This window comes from Hyla sarda, chromosome 10 (assembly GCF_029499605.1).
Source record: "Hyla sarda isolate aHylSar1 chromosome 10, aHylSar1.hap1, whole genome shotgun sequence".
Taxonomy (NCBI): Eukaryota; Metazoa; Chordata; class Amphibia; order Anura; family Hylidae; genus Hyla; species Hyla sarda.
Window position 1 is genome coordinate 21952972 of NC_079198.1, and position 22937 is coordinate 21975908.

The 22937-nt window shown below is 44.2% G+C and overlaps 1 protein-coding gene across 2 annotated transcripts in view; it reads left to right on the forward strand.

The window, feature by feature from the left end:
- The window catches only part of PRR12 (proline rich 12), a 100975-nt gene that overhangs the window by 67524 nt on the left and 10514 nt on the right, over positions 1-22937 (forward strand). For both annotated transcript variants that reach the window (XM_056543825.1, XM_056543824.1), the window contains exons 3-11: positions 211-372; positions 2262-5881; positions 6132-6657; positions 7461-7777; positions 11526-11642; positions 12589-12722; positions 15563-17283; positions 21136-21261; positions 22651-22748. In XM_056543825.1, coding sequence (XP_056399800.1) covers positions 276-372; positions 2262-5881; positions 6132-6657; positions 7461-7777; positions 11526-11642; positions 12589-12722; positions 15563-17283; positions 21136-21261; positions 22651-22748 — 6756 coding nt within the window. In that variant the 5' untranslated portion in view covers positions 211-275. The remainder of the gene's footprint in view (positions 1-210; positions 373-2261; positions 5882-6131; positions 6658-7460; positions 7778-11525; positions 11643-12588; positions 12723-15562; positions 17284-21135; positions 21262-22650; positions 22749-22937) is intronic.

Sequence of the window (22937 nt, forward strand, 5' to 3'; positions counted from 1 at the left end):
CGATGGCATCGGTGGTGCCCCCAGCAAGTGGACATTCGGCTGAATGTCTGCAGTGTGAACAAGGCCTTAGTGGAGCAGTATTTTCCCCTATTGCTGGCTTAGGACTGATCTGATGTTTTAATATTATTTATGTTTTTTAGAGTTCATATATTTATTAGATTTGAAGTCATAATCATTTTTTTATTTTTTATAATTCTATTCTCTTTACAGGACTGTCGGGGTTGTTTGAGACTGGCCTCCATCATGCCAGTAGTGCCACCCCAGACGCTTCAGTGATGAATCTCATCTCTGCTCTTGAGTCTCGCGGACCTCAGCCTGGACCCTCTGCTTCCTCCCTTCTCTCTCAGTTCCGCACACCTTCATGGCAGACAGGTAAACACTGCAGGAGTACCTTATGTGTCTAGTTTATGGTTTTGATCAAGAAACCACTTTCTTTCTGTTTAAATTGAGTACGAATAGTTAAAGGGGTATTCCAGGCAAAAACTTTTTTTTATACATATCAACTGGCTCCGGAAAGTTAAACAGATTTGTAAATTACTTCTATTAAAAAATCTTAATCCTTCCATAAGTTATTAGCTTCTGAAGTTTTCTGTCTAACTGCTCAATGATGATGTCACGCCCCGGGAGCTGTGCATGATGGGAGAATATCCCCATAGGAGCTGGAAAGCTCCCGGGATGTGAGTCATCAGAAAGCAGTTAGACAGAAAGCAGCAACTCAACTTCAGAAGCTAATAACTATTGGAAGGATTAAGATTTTTTAATAGAAGTAATTTACAAATCTGTTTAACTTTCCGGAGCCAGTTGATATATAAAAAAAAGTTTTTGCCTGGAATACCCCTTTAAAGTGGGTCTGTACCTATAGGTAATGCTTACCTGCTTTAAAGGGGTACTCCGGTGGAAAACTTTTTTTTTTTTTTTTAAATTGGTGCCAGAAAGTTAAACAGATTTGTAAATGACTTCTATTTAAAAATCTTAATCCTTTCAGTACTTATTAGCAGCTGCATGCTACAGAGGAAATTCTATTCTTTTTGAATTTCTCTTTTGTCTTGTCCACAGCGCTCTCTGCTGACACCTCTGTCCGTGTCAGGAACTGTCCAGAGCAGCATAGGTTTGCTACGGGAATTTTCTCCTGCTCTGGACAGTTCCTGATACGGGCATCAGGTGTCAGCAGAGAACGCTATGGATAAGACGACAAATAAATTAAAAAAGAACAGAATTTCCTCTGTAGCATACAGCTGCTAAAAAGTACAGGAAGGATTAAGATTTTTTAATAGAAGTAATTCACAAATCTGTTTAACTTTCTGGCACCAGTTGACTTATAAAGACCTTAAAAAAAAAATGTTTTCCACCGGACTACCCCTTTAAGTTTTTGTTCTTCTGCACATGTCATGTAAGCTGCAGGGGGGCAAATTAACTTGAAAGGGGGACTTGCTGTAGTTCCCTGCAAAGCTGTGTGGCTGGGGGACTCCTGTGGGCTTGAAAAACAGTGAAGGAGATGCAGCACTTTATCAGGACAGCGGCCTCTTCATTGTCATAATCAGTGGTGGTCCCAGAGGTTGGACCCCCACCAATCATAGATTGATGGCATAGTCTAGATATATCATTTTATGTGATGGAGAGTACCCCTTTAACAAAAGTCTGAGAAGATCCCCTAAACAAAAGAACCGGCTGCATCTTCTTTTACTTGACAGATAAGAGTTGTAATTCTACCATAAGACATTGGGTGGTTGGCTAGGCCCGCCAACATTTTCAGGATTTGCTATCTTTTCTCCAATGCATAGAGGGGTCTGAAGACACAACAGCCCTCTCCCTACGTCAGTGGTCTTCAACTTGCGGACCTCCAGATTTGGCAAAACTACAACTCCCAGCATGCTCGGACAGCCGTTGGCTGTCCGGGCATGCTGGGAATTGTAGTTTTGCAACATCTGGAGGTCCACTGGTTGGCAACCACTGCCCTACGGTATTCATGACACATAGGGTTAGTAATATAACCTTATAATCTAACCCAATTACCTCCTGATTCTGTAATGGTTAACAGAAAAGCAATATTGCCTGTGTTAACCCATTGAATAAATGTTTAGCTGGAATGAGTTTGGAGCCTAACCCTACCCCAAGTGTTCCCCTATATACCCCCCCCCCCCCCATGTGTATAGAAGGAAGAAGGTTAGATTAAATGAGTTACTGCAAAGTACTATATTTGTATATGATGAAAGAGATGGTTGTTCATTGTGTACTTATGTTTGTTTTTTCTTGTTTTACAGCCATGCACACCCCTGCCCCAGCAGAACTTTTTATATCTGGAGCCGGTACATTTCCTTCATCATCTGCCCTTTCTGCTTACCAGCATCCAGCATCATTCAGTGGTAGAAGCTTTCCAGTAACATCTTCACTAACGCTTCAAGATGCCACATTCAGCCCCACTTCAAATGGACTCCTTTCTCCTCATGATCCACTTCTCCATATAAAGTCATCCCAGTCTTCAGTTCCATCTTCCCTCAGTTTCGACCGACTTGGCAGCACTGTATTAGGCACTGGACTACCATCTCAGAGCTCAGCCTATCGCAGTGCCCAAGAGTCGGCATCACGACACCTTCCATCACAGTTCAACCTTCTCTCCTCCTCCCTTGGCCCTTCTGAACAAACATCCCAGCTCTACAACGCTTCTGTGTTTTCAAGCTCTCCAGCCTCTTCAATTGAAAGAGCGATGCCTCGGCAAGACAGCGTTATTAAGCACTACCAGCGGCCCTCCAGCGCCCAGTCCCAGCTACCCTCTGCAGCAGCTGCTGCCCACTCTTTGCAGCACTATCTAAGCTGTGGAGGTAGTTACCAGCAAATGCAACATCGTTCCAGCTTGTCCTGCAGTCCGCTGGGTGACCAGTCTCCTGTCAGCAGCGAGGGATCACAGCAGAAAAACTCACAAGCGCGTCAAGAGCAGTCCCAAAGCTACAGACCAATAATTCAGTCCCCGGGTTATTCAACATCTTCCTCTTCCAACAAGTCCAAAAGCTATTCAGCTTCTAGGCAGACTCAACGATCTACTGCCACTCCAAAGTGCCAAAGCATTGCATCCACAGGACAGACACACAACTACTCCTCATCCACTCCAAAGCCCAGCTCTGTTATTTCTAGCCAGTCTCAGGCGTACTCCCCTGGACAGCCACAGAATCTTCTTTCTATGTCCCAGTCACAAAACTATGCTGTTACCCAGTCACAGAACCTTTCAGCTGTTACTCAGTCACAAGGCTTTACATCTAGCCAGGCCCAAGATCTGACCAGCGGGAGCAAATCACAAAGCTATACAAGCAGCCAATCTCAAGGCTTGCAGACATGTGTGAGCCAGAATCAGACCTACTCCCCGGAGCATTTGCAAGGGTTGTCATCTGTGGGCCAGATTCCAAGTTACAGTGTCCAAACAGAGTCTCATGTGTCTGCCAGCCAGGCTCCTAGCTATGTCCCTGCTCATTCACAAGGTTTACCTACTGCTAGTCCTTCTCTAAGCTACAGTACTGGACATTCCCCAGCCATGTCTAGCCATGGGTATTCTTCAGTCAGTCATGCACAGAATTTATCTGATTCCAGTCCTTCTCAAATCATTCGGCCTCTGCAGTCCCCTTCATCTAGTCGTTCTCAAAGTGTCGCTTCTCCCGGACAGTCTCAGAAATATTTGACGTCAGTGCTTTCACCGTCATTCATGCAGGCTTCCCACTCGCAAAGTTATCAAAATTCCCAGTCCAGCCTAGAAAGAACACCCTCCTACAGCAAACCCAAATCTGATTCAGATCTTCTCTCTACAGAGAGGACAGACGATGAAGACTTTCTCATTCAGCATCTATTACAGTCACAGAGTCCCCCTCGAGTCTCCTCTGAAAGTCTTGTGGAATGTGAGGAAAGATCTAGTAAATCCATGGGCTATGAGATGAGCAAATCAGAGGAGAGATATCATCTGCAAAGTGTTATAAGGACTAACTCAAACTTGGACAACCAAGGCTTAGAATTATCTCTTCAGAGTTTAAAAGACAAGAAAAAAACAGATCGACATAAGGAATATGCGAACACCAGGTCAACTCCAGAATCTCTGGGAACGTCGGTAGTTCATTATAGTCACCAGACCGGTCCCATGGATTCCTTCACTCAGGACATCAAAAAGTCAGTAGATCACCTACCACACATGGACACCTCTAATAAAGACTTGAATTCGGCGCATTCATACATGCAAAAGACACCGGAGCATGCATCACAGGCCCATAGGATGGTGGCTGAGAGTCAGTCAATGGAGACTCACAACATGCTCCAGAGCCAGCAAGGCACTCCAATGATGATGGATAACTCTCCTGATCTGCCGCTTTCTCTTACCCACCAGCCGACGACTCAACAGTCACAACTCTTGCAGTCTGTCCTCACTCACACCCAGAGTCAGCTGCAAGCACACCAGAGAAAAGTACAGACACCTATGGATGTACACCTTTTGGAGCCACAAAGGATCCAAGCTGAAGCACAATCTCCACAGCTACAGATGCAGCTGCAGTCACAGGCTCTGGAGGCGCATTTACAGTCACAACAAATGCAGGCTCATGTCCGCTCACAGTCCATGGAAGTACACTCTCGTTCCCAGTCGATAGAGGCACAGCTGATGGATTCCCACCAGATGCAGACAGACCAGCAATCCCCTCAGCTCCAGGCGCAACTTCAGTCTGAGCGCATGCAAGCAGAGATGCAGCCTGAGAGGATGCAGGCATCACTTCAGTCTGAAGGCATGGAAGGACTGCCTCAAAATGATGGAATGCAGGCGTTATCCCGTCCTCAAGAAATTCAGGACTTTTTGGAGCCTGACTTGAACCTAGAGACGCACTTGGGCCAGAGTGGACCTGTGCAGGGTCAGCAACACCTCATGTCTGATGCAGGAGACCCCTTGCGTTTAGATCCAGAGTCCTCCCAGCAGGTGCCTCAAGCTCAGATGGAGCCTAAGGATCAGTTTGATAGCCCTAGTCCTCAAGGATCAAAGCAGCGGTTTGTTCCTTTGACTTCTATCTGCTTTCCTGATTCCCTTTTGCAAGATGAAGAGCGAAGTTTTTTCCCTGGCATGGAAGATATGTTCTGTCCACCACCCTGTGGAAACGATGAGTTCCCAAAGTCAAGCTGTGGTGGTGATGATGGCTCTCAAAGCATGGACAGAAATGATGCTATGAAAAATAGCTATGAGATGATGCAGTCCAGCCAAGGCTATTCAGGATATTGCACCTCTGAAAGTAATGACAATCAGCAAAATGTTCATCTAGGTCTGGACTCTGTATCTGTAAAGCACGAGTTGCCCTCTACTGTCAACACAGAGCAACTAGGACTTATTCAATCAAGTCATGGCCAGCAGTCATCTGAAGTAAAACCTGGCCTAACCTCACCCATATTCTGCTCTTCCAAACCCAAGAAACTCCTTAAGACATCATCTTTCCATTTACTGAAGAAGAGAGAACCCTCTTTTCAACCTCCCAAGAAAAACTATGCCCAGGAATACGAGTTTGAAGATGATGAAGACAAGGAGGATGTTCCTGCAGATATCCGATTAAACAGTCGTAGACTGCCTGACCTTCTCCCTGATCTCATCTCTAGTTGTCGTTCTAGGCCTAACATCAGCCCTATGGGTGATATAGACTTTTGCCCACCAAGTATGGATGGGCCAAAACGACGAGGCCGGAAACCTACAAAACCTAAAAGAGAGGGACCCCCAAGGCCTAGAGGAAGACCGAGGATCAGACCACTGGTAGAACCTCATGTTTTAGGGCATGATGGTATTAGAAGGTCTCGAGGAAGAGGTAGAGGGAGAGGCAGGAGAATAACAGATGAAGGAAGGGAAAGTATGCCAATGGAGCCACTGAAACCACTAAAGGTATGTGGATTGTTCTTCCACAAACTATAAATGGAAAAATCACAAATTAGTAAACATTAGCCAACAGTAGATGGCCAACACAACATTGTTTCTTCTGTTGTATCTAAAACATTTTAGTAGACATGTATGTTTTATTTTTCTCGTTTTCTTTTCTTATTTTTTGTAAATACGAGTAGCAGCTGGTTAATAGGTTGATCAATTTCCCAAAGGTTCCTAAGCTCACGGTGTGCCTTTATATCTCTTTGGGCAGATCAAACTACAAGTGCCAAAAGGGAACGATACAATGCAGATGGATCAAGCTGAGATGCTTCCTCCTCCCCAGGAGAATGCTTTGGACAACAGCCAGACACGGGAGAAGATCAAACAGAAGATCAAAGAGGTAGAAGAAAAGCAACCAGAAATAAAATCAGGCTTCATGGCCTCCTTTTTGGATTTCTTAAAGTCAGGAAAGAGGCAGCAGCTGCCCACAGCCAACACCAGCCCCTCAAAGAATCGGCCACCGTCTGCCCAGCAGGCTTCACAGGGTTCGTTTGGCATGGCTTCTCAAATGCTTTCTGGGTCTCTAGACTCAGCAGAGAGTGATAGTTTGGTCATGAGCTGTACCAGCCCTTGCAAGAGGTTGGATGATGAATTGAAGCGGAATTTGGAGACCTTGCCTTCCTTCTCCTCAGATGAGGAGGATTCTGTAAGCAAAAACCAAGATCTGCAAAAGAGTATCTCTTCAGCCATCTCTGCTCTCTATGATCCTACGGACCGCAAAGAGACAGAAAACACAGGTAAGTTAATCCACTGTAGTTGCTACTTCTTCTAAAGCAGTTGTCAAGTTTAGAAAACTCCTTATCATAAACCCTTTTAGGAAATTCTGAGTTAATAGAGAGGAGCTTTCCCATTGAGCATCTTCATTGCTTGGTCGGAGGATAGAGTGGTTACAAAGACCATCTCTTACTCTGGAGGACTTGTCCTGTTGCAGGTTACACAGACAACACATTAATGTGAATAGGCCCTATGTAACACTTAGTAGTGTACCCCCTCTATAGTGGCGCTTGAGGGATATTGAACACTTACTGCCAGGTTTCCCCCCGCGATCTCTGCTGCGGCACCCCAGACATCCGATGCATGGAGCAAACTTTGCTCCATGCCGGATGACTGGCAATGTGGGGTGGAGGCTCGTGACGTCATGGTTATGCCCCGCTCATGACTTCACGGCCATGCCCCCTCAGTGCAGGTCTATGGGAGGGGGTGTGACGTCCGCATCTAGGGGGCGTGACTTGTATCTGCTTAAATTTAAGGGACTCCTCCAGTAAGTAGGGATTGCTCAAATAGGAGAACCTTAATTGAACTAAGGCAGGGGATACCTTGGCTAAAAGTGGAACATTCCAAAGTTTTTTTAAAAGAAATTCTCTAATAAAAACCCCTTCCTCTAGTCTGAGTACTATATTTGGGGAGATGCATAACAATGCAGACCATGACCTTTTGGTCTTCATACAGTTACCAGTATGTCACTATCAGACCTTGTACATGAACATTTTAGCATCAGTTATTATCATGTGATACCAGAGTATGTTCTTTTTCCCTTAAGCACCTTCCGTGGTAGAGGAGAAAGTGGCAAGTCCTGTGCCTTCTGAACCTTCATCACAGCCAGAGCCACCAGTTGCAATTTCTCCACCATCTCCTCAAGAGGTTCCAGTTCCTCCACCTCCTGAAGAACCTCCCGCCCAGTCGTCTCCTGAGCAGGAAGAACCCGAAGATTCTAGACCTCTACACCTGGCCAAAAAGCAGGAGACTGCTGCTATATGTGGAGAGACTGATGATGAAGATGTTGAGAGTAGTGGTGAGGGCATCTTCCGAGAGCGAGATGAGTTTGTTATTCGTGTGGAGGACATTCAGGCACTTAAGGTAAACTTATCACCCTAATATAAAGTTTTAGTTGTATTTACCAACATAAAATATGGTTTTAAAACATGTACGGGTTAAGTAAATTTAATCTTTAAGTCTATCCAGGTGCATGAAGAATTCTTTATCATATTTTTTTTCTTTTTACACATTTTTATTTTTGAATTCAGACTTAACAATTATACAATATTGTAAATCTATTTTTGAATTCAGACTTAACAGTTCTACAATATTGTAAATCAGTCTAACGTACAATTGTTAATATACAAAAAAAAAATGAATCCTAAAACATTACCAAGAACCCACCCCCCCGTCCCCCTTCAACACGAGGAGATACATTTTTTTTTTTAATTGTCCAGAAACTCCAAATTTTCCCCTATTGGGCCAGTGATTTAACTGACTTTGCAAAAAATGTCTCCATGTTTTTAATTTTCTCCACTTCCACCTCCCACATTTTCAGGGTCAGACCCGATATAGATACCCAGTACCTTTAAATGAATAATCTTTATCATGTTGATAAAGGGGTTCCTTGGTGCATTTCCATCTTGCCCCTGGGCTGGACCTTGCTTCCCTCCACACTCCTCTTCTTTCTCTGCCAGACAAAGTATGAGTTAGTTCTAAGGGTGCTTTCACACTGCGGAATCTCCGCTCGCTGAATTCCGCAGTGTGAACGGGTCTCGCGGAGACCCATTCATACTAATGTTAAGTTCACACCGCGGGAATTCCGTACCTAAGTGTCACACCCTGGGGCTAATAACCTGCTGAACTGTGACATCACTGTGTGAATGGTCATCGAAGGACTCTACTGAAGCTTCAGTGTCTGCAGATAGGGTTGCCACCTTTCTTACAAAAAAAAATACCGGCCATGCTAATTTGCATAATTCATTATATATGCGTGACATCACAGAGTACACATATGCAGGGAAAATTTTGTCCTATTATGACCCCTATAACTTTTTTATTTCTAGACTATATGGGCCTGTATGAGGGCTAATTTTTTTGTGTCCCGATCTGTAGTTTTTGACAGTACCATTTTGTTTCGATGTGACTTTTTGATTGCTTTTTTTAAATAAAATTCGGGAGTTGCAGTTAGTTACTAACTACAACTCCCAGCACGCCCTAATACAGCCTGTGGCTCAGCAGCTGCCCCAAACGAAAACTACAACTCCCGGCATGTTGGACTATATAGTATAGGTCAGTGTTTCCCAACCAGAGGTGCCTCCAGCTGTTGCAAAATTACAACTCCCAGCATGCCCGGACAGCCGTTGGCTGTCCGGGCATGCTGGTGTTTGTAGTTTTGCAACAGCTGGAAGCGCTCTGGTTGGGAAATACTGGTATAAGTTTTCTGCAACATTCTGGGAGTTGGAGGATTGGTTGGATAAATACCGGCCATTGCATTGCCAGTATTTTTTATATAAAAATACCGGCTGGGTGGCCAAAATACCAGCTTTGCCAGTAAAATACCGGCCAGGTGGCAACCCTATCTGCTGCAGATGACATTTCCTTCAGCAGCCTCATTGAGATGTATTTTTTTTTTATTAAAGAGGTACTCCCGTGGAAAACTTTTTTTTTTTTTTTTAAATCAACTTGTGCCAGAAAGTTAAACAGATTTGTAAATCACTTCTATTAAAAAAATCTTAATCCTTCCAGTACTTTTTAGGGTCTGTATACTAAAGAGAAATCCAAAAAAGAAATGCATTTCCTCTGATGTCCTGACCACAGTGCTCTCTGCTGACCTCTGCTGTCCATTTTAGGAACTGTCCAGAGCAGCATATGTTTGCTATGGGGATTTTTTCCTCCTCTGGACAGTTTCTAAAATGGACAGCAGAGGTCAGCAGAGAGCACTGTGGTCATGACATCAGAGGAAATGCATTTCTTTTTTGGATTTCTCTTTAGTATACAGCCCCTAAAAAGTACTGGAAGGATTAAGATTTTTTAATAGAAGTGATTAACAAATCTGTTTAACTTTCTGGCACCAGTTGATTTAAAAAAAAAAAAAAAAAAAAAAAAAAAAAAAGTTTTCCACGGGAGTACCCCTTTAAACAAACGTTGTTTTTTATTATTTTTTGCTCAGTTTGTATGTGAACACTTGTCAACTATAGTGGAAACCTGTTCGTCTAACCTAATAATAAAGTTTATTGCAAATAATCATGTCAGATTTTGCAAGAAAATGTCTCGGGGGGGGGGGGGGAATTTATCAAGGGTGGTGTAGGTGAACGATTTTTTTCTATACCTTTAATTTGTGAGATGGTAATGTGTACGTGTGCCAAATGTATTAAATAGTTGCATGGCTACTCATTGTTTTGAAATGACTCTTCAGTACACCACTAGAGATGAGCGAACTTACAGTAAATTCGATTCATCAGGAACTTCTCGGCTCTGCAGTTGATGACTTTTCCTGCATTAATTAGTTCAGCCTTCAGGTGCTCCGGTGGGCTGGAAAAGGTGGATACAGTCCTAGGAGACTCTTTCCTAGGACTGTATTCACCTTTTCCAGCCCACCAGAGCACCTGAAGGCTGAACACATTTATGCAGGAAAAGTCATCAACTGCCGAGCCGAGAAGTTCGTGACGAATCAAATTTACTGTAAATTCGCTCATCTCTATACACCACTTTTGTTTGGTTCTTGTTCTGCAACTTTATAACCCGTTGCGCCAAAATGTGCAACTTTTTACAAGCAAATTCCGGGCTTTGCGACAAATTGTGTGACAAATTGCACATGATAGATTCATGACCACTGCAAAAAGTTAACCAGACCATGGCATGGTTATTCAATTTTAGAAAAATTCTTCTAAAGCAAAAGTCGCAATGAAAAGTCTCTAAACGGCAACAAATGGTGCGACAAATCGACACCACTAAAATGGTAAAACTAAAGCTAAATTCCCTCCTAAGACTATTGGGGGAGATTTATCAAAACCTAGTTGACCAGTTGCCCAAAGCAACCAATCAAATTGCTGCTTTCATTTTAGTTTTTTAGAGGTCTTTTAAAAAATAAAACAAGCAAGCTGATTGGTTGCTATGGGCAACTGGTCGAATTTTCCTCTATTGACAGATTTGATAAATCTCCCCCCATTGAACCTATTCAATCTTTCTGCGGATTCTGCTCAGAAATGCATTGCAGACGGCGCATTTCCGAGTGGTCCTAGTAAGTTAATGTGCAGAATGTCTGCCCGTGTTTTCCTGCGGACATTTCGCACATTTTCGGTCGTGTGAACATAGCCTCATTCAGGAACTTATTCAATTAAAGGAAATCTATATGTATTGTCTCCTTTAAAGGAAATAAGTCTCGCGTACAATCTTATCTCCTATCTGCAGGATCGGGGATAAGTTAGGATTGCGAGGGGTCCGACTGCTGGGACCCCCGCGATCTCCTGCATATGCTCTTCTCTGTAAAGAGGTGTGCCGACCCCGCTCTAAGCGGCAGCCGAAACATCCCCTCCATATATCTCTATGGGAAAGCCGTTCAGCTATTTTCGGCTCTCTCATAGAGATATAAGGAGGGGGCGTGTCAGTCGTTACTTCGTGTGGGGGTCGTGACGTTCCGTTCCCAGAGAGAGCAGGGGGCCCTGCAGGAGATCGAAAAAATGATCCCCTATGTATCTAAAATGTATTCCCTATCCTGTGGTAGGGGATGCGTTTTTATGCATGATACTTGGATAAAGATAATTTTGCTTATTTACTTACTGTTCTTGTAACTCGTTTCAGTAAATTCCCAAACTGTGTATTCATAGTTATGTTTCTGCATCCGCAGCTTGCATTGCAGACAGGACGGGAGCCACCTCCGATCTGGCGGGTACAAAAAGCTTTATTGCAAAAATTCACTCCTGAAATCAAAGATGGACAACGCCAGTTTTGTGCCACCAGCAACGTAAGTTACCCTGTGACATGCAATGCAAGTCCATAGACCATTTTAAAAATAGTAAAGGGTCCTATGCGCCCTGTTGACTATCATGAATCATGGTCACCAGAATATCCGGGAAATAGAGCCGGACGCAAATAATAGAAAACTGCAAAAAAAAAAAAAAAAAAAAAATACTGCCAGGTGAATAAGATGTATACAAGTTGTTTTATTTTATGTCCCCTTCTACATATGTTCATTTCCTAATTCAGTACCCTCAAATAATGATCATACCAAAGCACACCATCAGGGCAGGCAGAGTACCTGTCATCAAACTAAACCTTGATAGATCGTTCCTTATGTAATCATAAGACACTTTGCTATTTACTTGCTGTTAAAATTCTCAACATTCTCAGTGATTGAAAAAATGGCCACTAGGTGGCTCTGTATTGTTCCCTGCGCAAGTCAAACAGTTAGTTTGGTCTCCTCCCGGCCTGGCAGGAGACCAAACTCAGGAAGTGTGTGCGGGACATGGCGAGGCACAGCTCTCATAGGCTTCAGTAATGTCGCGCCTGCTGGGGAACGCCCACTTTCTCCTGCCGGGAGCTCACACAATGTGAGCAAGGGGAAAGGTATGATACACAGCTTTTCAAAGCTCGGAATTTTTTTTTTGAAGGACAGGAGGGGTGTTAGGAGTAGTGAAAAGAATATAATCTGAGTTAGTTTAGAAAATATGGTTTGATGGCAGTCACTTTTTAAAGATATGGTATGGCCCAAGTTTTGAACATAGGATCAGGAATAATTATCTAAAAAGCCAACCGGTTGGTGACATACTCTCTTCCACTGTCAGGGCATAATGGGAGTTGTAGCTTTGCAACAGCTGGAGTGACACAGTTTGGGGAACACTGATCTAACATTTTTTTTTTTTGTATGTCTATTGAAATACTAATGTTTCTTTTCTGTTTTTTCCATTTAGTATTTGGGATACTTTGGTGATGCCAAAAACCGCTACCAGCGACTGTACGTCAAGTTCCTTGAAAATATCAACAAAAAGGACTACGTGAGAGTATGCTCTAGGAAGCCCTGGCATCGTCCTCTCCAGACCATGAGGTAACGTGTTTCATATTTCTAGGAGTCAAGTCTTGAGTTTTCTGCTGTCATGACAAAAAGGAAGTACTGTACAGCTTTTTTGAAATCTAAGGTTTTACATATTAGGACATAAAAGTAAAAAATTTTAACAAACCTTAGCATGTCTCGCCCAATGTCCTTTGGACAGACAAAACTAAGGTGGAGATGTTTGGCCATAATGAACAACATTGACCGCTACATATCAGCACAAACACTTCATACCAAATATCAAGCAGAGAGGTAGAGGGGGATCATTTGGGCTGGTTTTTCAGCTTCAGTACTGGTGCACCTTACAGTCATTGAGTCAAACATGAACTATTTTCTATACCAAGGCATTCTAGAGCCAAATGTGAGGTCCTTTATCCAATAGCTTCGCCAAAACTGGATCATCCAATAGTAAAATGATCTCACGCACAACAGCAAATCTGTGACATAATGGCTAAAAAAGCAAGGTGTTGTAGTTAGAATCCTGTCCAGTCCTCAACTCAATTGAAATAATGTGGTGGGACCTTAAAGGGGTACTCCTCCCCTGGCATCTTATCCCCTATCCAAAGGATAGGGGATAAGATGTCAGATCGCCGGGGTCTCGCTGCTGGGGACCCCGGGGATCGCCGCTGCGGCACCCCGCCATCATTACTGCACAGAGCGAGTTCGCTTTGTGCGTAATGACAGGTGATACAGGGGCCGGAGCAGCGTGACATCATGGCTCCGCCCCTCATGACATCACGGCCCGTCCCCTTAATGCAAGTCTATGGCAGGGGGCGTGACGACCACCACGCCCCCTCCCATAGACTAGTATTGACGGGGGCGGGCCGTGACATCACGAGGGGCGGAGCCGTGACGTAACGATGCTCCGGCCCCTGTATTGCCCGTCATTACGTGCAGAGCGAATGATAGCGAGGTGCTGCAGCAGCGATCCCCGGGTCCCCAGCAGCGGGACCCCGGCGATCTGACATCTTATCCCCTATCCTTTGGATAGGGGATAAGATGTCGAGGGGCAGAGTACCCCTTTAAGAGGACTGCATGAACCAATGCCTACAAACCTCAATGAACCAAAGCAACACCCTAAAGAGAGGGCCAGAATTCCTCCAGAACCATGTAAGAGACTGATAGTCCTACTGAAAACTACTGTAAAGGGGTACTCCGCCCCTAGACATCTTATCCCCTATCCAAAGGACAGGGGATAAGATGTCTGATTGTGGGGGGGGGACCCCTGTGATCTCTGCTGCGGCACTCCAGACATCCGGTGCATGGAACGAAGTTCACTCCGTGCCAGATGACTGGCGATGTGGGGTGGAGGCTCGTGATGTCACGGCCATGCCCCCTCAATGGAAGTCTATGGATGCTGGGGCCCCCGCAATCTCCCTTCTGCACCCGCCGTTCGTTTAGAGCCTTGGTTTCAGCTTTGGAGGCTCGTGACGCCACGGCCACGCCCCCTCAATGCAAGTCTATGGGAAGGGGCGTGACAGCGTCACGCCCCTTCCCATAGACTTGCATTGAGGGGGCGTGGCCGTGGCGTCACGAGCCTCCAAAGCTGAACCCAACCCTCTAAATGAATGCCGGGTGCAGCAGGGAGATTGCGGGGGGCCCCCGCGATCAGACATCTTATCCCCTATCCCCCTTTAAGTTGTTGCTGCTATAGGTGGTTCTACAAGCTATTGATTCATGGGATGCATTTAGTTTTTCACACACATGACTTTTCCATTTTGGCTGGGTGATGTTGCTCATCTGAGGTTGTATTTTCTGTAACTAAGACCTAAGGACCAGATGTATATTTTATGTCCTGATACATAAAACCATAGAATTCAAAGAATATAAATGTACTTCCTTTTCTCTTGTATATATTTAGCATCATAATTAGCATAAGTCTGACAAGTCAAGTATATAGAAATGAGAAGCCTTCTAATTTCCATACAGGACGCTGATGACCTGGCTCAGTAATAAGAGCACTCTCCGAGAATAAAGATAGACTAGAGTGATGAAGGACAAGTGCAGAGCTGATGAAAGCAAATGATATGGTTGGATTTATAGTGTTGTGTGAAGATCGGAGAGCGCTCGGCTGGTGACCTTGTAGGGCGTCCTCTGTATGAGACTCCACACTGATCAGAAGGTCACAGGTTGCTTCATTTTGGCAGCTGAGCTCTATGCATCATATTATCCCTCTCGGTTATAGATTACCTGACAGCTGAGCATTCGTTGGTCTGACAGTAAAATCTATTGTATACATACGTGCCCATACACATTAGACTAACATGGTGAAGTTTGGGTAAAAAGGATCAGGTATGTTAAATTTCAACTGGCAGCTGCATATTCACACTTACTTACACACTTGGTTGAATCGAGAATTTGTGTGTATTTGAGGGGTCAATTGGTGGCTGTTGGTCAAATGGCATGCTCTCTATTCATTTCTATGGGAGTGCCAAAAAGACCCAAGTACAGCACTCAGACATCATCGGCACTCCCATAGAAATAAATAGAGGGTGTGCCGTCTACCAGTAGACGACACGCGTTCCTTGCTGAGAGAGCCGGGTCCCATCCCGGAGATCATGGGGGGTCCAACTGCTGGTTAGGGGAAAAGTTACCTTTCGCCAGAGTTCTCCTTTATATGCACAATAACTATATTTATTTTATGGCTACAACTTATGCTTACTGCATGTGAGCCAATCTACATAATGGAATAACCCCTAAGTGCAGTCAGTTTTGAGGGAGAGTTTTTGGTAACTCACATGTTCAATTATTGTAGAGTCATATGTTGGCCTCAACTGGCAATGTAGTTTTTGCTTCATGTGTCTAATGCTATCGTCTTTCTTCATCTCTTATAGGAGGCAAAGTCAAACGAAAGCCCCTGGAGCTAAAAGTCCGGTGGCAGTGACCAAGCCGGAGAAGTGCGATAAACCAGAACGCTTTGTCAAAATGGAGCCTGTGCAAAGACCTGAAAAGATGGAGGCAGGAGAGAAGACTGAGGGACCGGAAAAGCCTGACCATGTTGAAGAAGAGGAGAGCATTGAAAAGCATGAACCTGTTCGCAACTATGAAAAAGCAAATGTAGGGGAAGACCAAGAACAGCAAAGTCTTGCAACCAATGTGGTAAATGAAGGTGCTGCTGTAGAAATTGAAAAAATAGAAAAAGTTGATCCAGTGGAAAAGCCAGAGCCCTTGGTCCAGAATAACAATGAAGCTCTCACTGAGAGTAGCGACATAATTGAAACAGCGTTGAAGAAAGATAAAATCGTAGCAACCACGAAGCCTGATAAAACCGAACCAGTTAAGGCGGAGAAAACGGAGCCAGTCCTAAAACCAGAAAAAACTGAACCTGCATTAATACCTGACAAAGTGGAACCAGTGACAAAATCGGAGAAACCAGACACAGCTGTAAAAATGGAAAAAAGTCCTCATGTGGCAAAACCTGAAAAACAAGAACCTACTCCTAAGCCTGAAAGGATTGCCTCTGCTGGAAGGCAAGAAAAGTTGGAACCAAAACCTGAGAAGGTAACCACAGGTGGTAGAGTAGAAAAGTCAGAACGCCTTACAAAGACTGAAAAGGTTTCCTCAGCTGGAAGACAAGAAAAATCTGAACGTAGCGTAAAACCAGAAAAGAGTTCTCCCACAGCAAAACAGGACAAAGTAGAACCTGTTGTAAAGCCTATGACTCCTGTAAGACAAGAGAAGGTGGATGCTACAGTCAAAGTAGACAAAAACACAACGGTGGTCAAGCCTGAGAAGGCCGACCAAAAGCCAGAGCCAAAAGTAGAGGTGGCTCGGAAAACACAGAAGACTGAATGTCCTGGAAAGCTATCTTTGCCATCAGAAAAGTCGGTGAAAGACGAGGCATTGGAGACTCTAGACAAAGAAGAAGTGGTAAAGAAGGTTGAAAAACCTGTAGCACCCAATAAAGTAGAGCAAAATGAACCGTCAAAGAGACAAGCTAAGCCAGAACCAATGGAACAAACGGCAAAATGTGAAGTACCTAACAGATCTGAGGGAGGGGTAACACGAGAGAAAGGAATAAGGACCGAAAGAGTGGAAAAGACTCCAAAAATGGACAAACATGCAAAAACAGAACGCTCAGACAGAACAGCAAGGATGGAACGTCAAGACAAACCAAACAAGACTGAGAGAGCGGATAGATCGCCAAGGTCAGACAGAGCAGAGAAGACAGCCAGGGTTGAGAGGCATGATAAACCTGTCCGGGCTGAGAGATCTTCTAAATCTACCAGGACAGACAGGCCCTCAAAAATGGACAAGTCTGAGAGGCCGGAAAAAATGCCCAAATTAGAAAGAATAGAAAAATCACCAAAGCTTGAAAAAATGACAAAGAACGACAGAGTGGAGAAACCTGTCAGAGCCGAGAAGATTGAAAAACACATAAGAGTAGAAAAAGTAGACAAAGTAGAACCAATGCCTCCTAAACTTGCACCAAAGCCTAAACAGAAACACACAAAAGTCAAGGCTGAACCACCACCGAAGAAGAGGAAAAAATGGCTGAAGGAGGTGGCGTCATCCTCCGATTCGGACTCCTCCCCTGACCAGCAGAGTGAAGAAGGTAAGTTATTAGTTAGGGGATTTACAGTGTATATTAGAAACCATTAACCGGAACCTAGAGAAGGTGGCTTTACACGCATGTCAATCCAGCGCTTATCATTTACATTAATGAGTTTAAAGGGGTACTCCACTGCCCCAACATTCAAAACCTTTTGTTCCGAAAGCAGGGTGCGGACTGCAGGGGGTCTTGACGTCATGGACACGGGGCAGTTTCACATCACTTTCCTCAGTAGTATAGTGACATAATAGTATGCCACAATGATAGTGCCTCTTTACTGCTATGATAACTGTCAGTAAACTTCCCCCGCACTAACCAGAGGGGGATGCTGATCAATATGCTGCCTACCATTCTTTTGGATATGCAAATGAGCTGCTAACTGGCACGGGTGGGGTTACAAGGCTCCTTCGGGCACTCTGGCGTCTTCGGCCGGCTTATGAATATTCATTCCCTCCCACCGACTGTTCCTCCCCGCTCTGGACTCCACTGAGGAGGGAGGGGATGAATAAGCCGGGCAGCGCTGCAGACGAGCGGCGCTGACATCAGAGTGCCGGAAGGAGCCTTGTAACCCCGCCTGTGCCAGTTAGCAGCTCATTTGCATATCCAGAAGAATGAAGATAACGGGCAAACGGCGGGGCAGATCCGGGCATGGTAGGCAGCATATTGATCAGCATCCCCTGCACTACCAGCCAGTACCTCTGGCTAGTGTGGGGGGGTTTACTGAAAGTTTTCCTTTTAAAGGGGTACTCCGCCCCAGACATCTTATTCCTTTGGATAGGTGATAAGATGTCTGATCGCGGGGGTCCCGCAGCTGGGACCCCCCATGATCTCTGTGCAGCACTCGGCGTTTGTCTAGAATGCTGGGTGCCGGTGGTGGGGTTCGTGACGTCACGAATGCCCACTCCAAGCGTTCGGAACAAAATGTTCCAAACGCTGGGGCAACGGAGTACCCCTTTAATAGGCTGACTGTCAGTGTGATAGGCATATTATACGGTAATTCAGTGGTTCTCAACCTGGTGTACAAGTACCCCCATGGGTACTTAGCAGTTCTCCAGGGGGTACTTGAAAAAAAATCAGTAATGGCAGCCAGAGCCACTGGTTACTGGTCTGGATCACATTGAAAGCAATGGTAGGTGACGTCACTGCACCGAGGAGCGGAGCAGAAGGACAGCAAAGGTACAGCGAAGGCACTGGGCTGCTGTGGGCAGTAACTACCATCAGCTTTGTTGCTCCACTGCCCCTGCAGACAGGGGACCTACTGCTATGAGCCATAACAATAGGTCCCTAGACCAGAGGAGCAGTGGAGCACCAAAGCGGGACAGTATGGTGGCCTACAACTATATTTGGGGGCACAGAGGGGACCTAACAACTTTATGGAGACGCAAAGCGGGTACTATTACTGTGTGTGACAATAAACATGGGGAGTTTGTAAATAGGTGAGTATTGTACTGCAGGAAGGAGCCTACAATGTTTGTTTGGCTGGTTCTGTGGAGAAGTCTTGTATGGGAGAAATCTTAATGGCGGTCTAGGCCAGATAGAGAAGAAAAGTAAACAACTCGAGAAGACGTCACCTGTAAATCGGGGGACTGGGGAGATAGGGAGAGGAACAGGGGGCCTGTTATAGAGGGAAGTAAAGCATATGAACAAAACTATAATCATTACAAAATGTCTCTAATATGGGGGTACAATTTTTTGGGAATAGGCTGTCAAGGGGTACTCAGGCAAAAAAGGTTGAGAACCACTGATATATACTGAGGTAATTGTGTTGCACGATACCCTATGTGCTAAATAATATATAATTAAAATAAAAATTGAAAACAGACCTACTAGGTATATATATTCTAATTGAGATTCCATATAAATGATAAAAATATAATAAGATAAGATAAAATAGTTGATATGGTTGTTTTTACATAAAATATGTATTATATACAGTATTTAAAGGGGTACTCCGCCCTAGACATCTTATCCCCTATCCAAAGGATAGGGGATAAGATGTCTGATCGTGGGGGTCCTGCCGCTGCTGCACCGGAGTTCGCTTAGAGTGTCTGGTGCAGCGCCGTAGGGTCGTGACTCCACGGCCGCATCCTGCTCAGGACGTCACCGCCACGCCCCCTCAATGCAAGTCTATGGGAGGGGGCGTGACTGCCGTCACGCCCCCTCCCATAGACTTGCATTGAGGGGGCGTGGCGGTGACATCACGAGCCTCCGTTCCGCATTGCCAGTTATCCGTCACGGAGCGAAGTACGCTCCGTGCTCCTGATGTCTGGGGTACCGCAGCCGAGATCGCGAGGGTCCCCAGCAGCGGGACCCCCGCAATCAGACATCTTATCCCCTATCCTTTGTATAAGATGTCTAGGGGCAGAGTACCCCTTTAATCCACTATCATCTTAGCAGGGCCCTTGCCTCAGATGCAGTGGGGTTAAAAAAATCAAGCTGGGGTTAAATATAAACAACCCCAGAGACTAGATGAACTCAAAAACTTGTTTATAAATATTGTTAATTAGTTATTAGTATTTTATTTTATATTTCTGATCATGTATATTTTTTAACCCCACTGCCTCTGAGGCAAGGGCCTTGGATTAAATACTGTACTGTATATAATTAATACTTTGGGGGAGATTTATCAAAACCTGTCCAGAGGAAATGTTGCTGAGTTGCCCATAGCAACCAATCAGATTGATTCTTTCATTTTTGAGAAGCCCTGTAAAAAATGAAAGCAGCGATCTGATTGGTTGCTATGGGCAACTCAGCAACTTTTCCTCTGGACGGGTTTTGATAAATCTCCCTCTTTATGCTTTACTGACCAGCAGGATTTTAGGACTATCCTATGCTAAATAGGATACTTTCTCATAGCACATGGCTCCCCCTGCAGGCACCTAAGCAGTAATACACCCACAACAGCTATAGATATATTTTCTGTCCTAACATTGATCACGTCATCTTAAAGGGGTACTTCCCTGTAAAAAAAAAAAATTTTTTTTTAAATCAACTGGTGCTAGAAAGTTGAACAGATTTGTAAATTACTTCTATTTAAAAATCTTAATCCTTCCAGTACTTGTCAGCTGCTTTTATGATCCACAGGAAGTTCCATTCTTTTTGAATTTCCTTTCTGTCTGACCACAGTGCTCTCTGCTGGCACCCCTGTTCATTTCCAGAGCAGGCGAAAATCCCCATAGAAAACCTCTCCTGCTCTGGACATTTCCTGACATGGACAGAGGTGTCAGCAGAGAGCCCTGTGGTTAGACAGAATTGAAATTCAGATCATAAAAGCAGCTGATAAGTACTGGAAGGATTAAGATTTTTTAATAGAAGTAATTTACAAACCTGTTTAACTTTCTGGCACCAGATGTCTAGGGATTACTCCACCCCTAGACATCTTATCCTCTATGCAAAGAAAAGCGGATAAGATGTCTGATTGCGGGAGTCCCGCCGCTGATGCCCCCCCACGATCTCTGCTGCGGCACCACAGACATCCGGTTCACAGAGTGAACTTCACTCCATGGCGGATGACTGCCGAAGCGGGGTGGAGGCTCGAGACATCACGCCCCGCTCATGATGTCACAGCCATCAGGCCCCCTCCCATAGACTTGCATTGTGGGGGTGTGGCCATGACATCACATGCAGGCATGGCTATGACGTCAAGATCCTCCGCCCAGCATGGGCATTCATCCGGCACGGAGCGAAGTTCGCTCTAAACGAACGCTGGGTGCAGCAGGGAGATCGCGGGGATCCCACTGCAGACATAGAGGATAAGATGTCTAGGGGCGGAGTACCCCTTTAAGTGTTATAAGGACAGATGACATAACATTGCATTTATTAGCTTCCATTAATCTTGGCTAATGTTCTTTGCAGAGCGTGTTCCTGTTGGCCGAGTATTGAACACAAGAGCCATGAAGGAGATGTACCGAAGCTACATAGAAATGTTGGTGAGCACAGCGTTAGATCCGGATATGATTCAGGCTCTGGAAGATACTAGTGGTGAGTAGATCTCTTACAATGGTCCGGCCATACAAGGAGAGAAGTGTAAGGCTAGGTTCACACTGCATAATCTCTGGGCAGAAAAGTTCCGGCCGGAGATTCCGAGTGCGGCCTGCGCTGACTGAATCAGTCGGCGCTAGGACCGCGCGGACACTGCAGTCTCCAATGGGCTACAATGTGTTCCACGAGTATTTCCGCCTTAAGAATGAGCAACGCCATTCTTCAGACGGAAATTTCCAAGCAGATTTTCCGTTTACAAATTCCGCTTCACAAATTCCGAAGTGTAAATTTATGAACGGAAACCCATTCACTACACTATACATTTTAGCAAGCGGAATTTCTGCCTTCAATTTCAAAGCGGAATTGCAGACGGAAATTCCGTAGTGTGAACTTAGTCTAAGAAGCCTGTATGATCTGTGTCTCTGCTTCGCTGACAGATTGGGGGAGATATTCAAAAACGACTGTAATTTCTCTTACAGCGATATTAATTACACTTTTTTTTTTCTCCTCACATTTTCAAAGGTCTCTTGTGCTGCTTTGAAAACATGTGAGAGTTAATTTTCATGCCACTTTTATTTTTTTTGCACACAAATTTTATTTTTTTGTTGCCTCCATATTGGATTTTTTTATTGCCAAAATTGGCGAGTTTGGCGCCAAAATTAGCAATTTTAGCACCAAATTTTACATACCGGAACATTCTGGCGGAAACATCTCACGTAATATTCCATGATTACTGGTGCCTAGACAAGCGATAACTGTATAAATTAAACATTTCTAGTTCTTAAATGTGAGTTCAGGCGCAGTGACCTTGAAAAAAAAATAAAAAATTCATTTCAATTATGCACTTTACTTCTATTTAAAAATCTTTATCCTTCCAGTACTTATCAGCTGCTATATGCTCCACAGGAAGTCCTTTTGCCAGTTTTCATGTTTTCAAAGATTTCACACCAGCTTTTTGCTAGTGTAGAAATCACAGAAATGGTTGTAGTTTTTTTGTTTTCGTTTCTTTAGTTTTTTGGGGGGAAAATGTGTTATTTAATCAATTATTGAAAAATAATTGATTTAAATAACACATTTTCTCCCCCAAAAAACAAAAAAAACTAAAACTACAACCATTTCTGTGCTTTCTACACTAGCTGGTGTGAAATTTTTGATGTAAAATGGACTCTCACCCCTTTTGAAAATATAATGTAAAACATTTAAATTTACATAGCCACACCCACTTTTGCAAAACTGGTGTTAGTAGTGTAAACCTTGGATAATTCTCATGTAAAACACTTTGAATATCTGATGTAAACCTTTTTTGCGCTATAATTTTGGCGCAGAATGCAAAATCTTTTGACGTGAAGAGTTATGAATATGACCCCCAATGTGTCTTCCTCTTTCCAGATGAACTCTACCTTCCACCCATGAGAAAAATTGATGGAATTGTAAATGAACATAAGAAGAAGGTTCTGAAGAAGATCTCATTGAGCTCATCTGTTCAGGTAAGATGACCCAGACGTCTAATGTGCGGTCGTCACAGACTATAGTGTTGCGTTTAAAGGGGTATTCCAGGAAAAACCTTTTTTTATTTATATCAACTGGCTTCAGAAAGTTAAACAGATTTGTAAATTACTTCTATTAAGAAAATCTTAATTCTTCCAATAATTATCAGCTGCTGAAGTTGAGTTGTT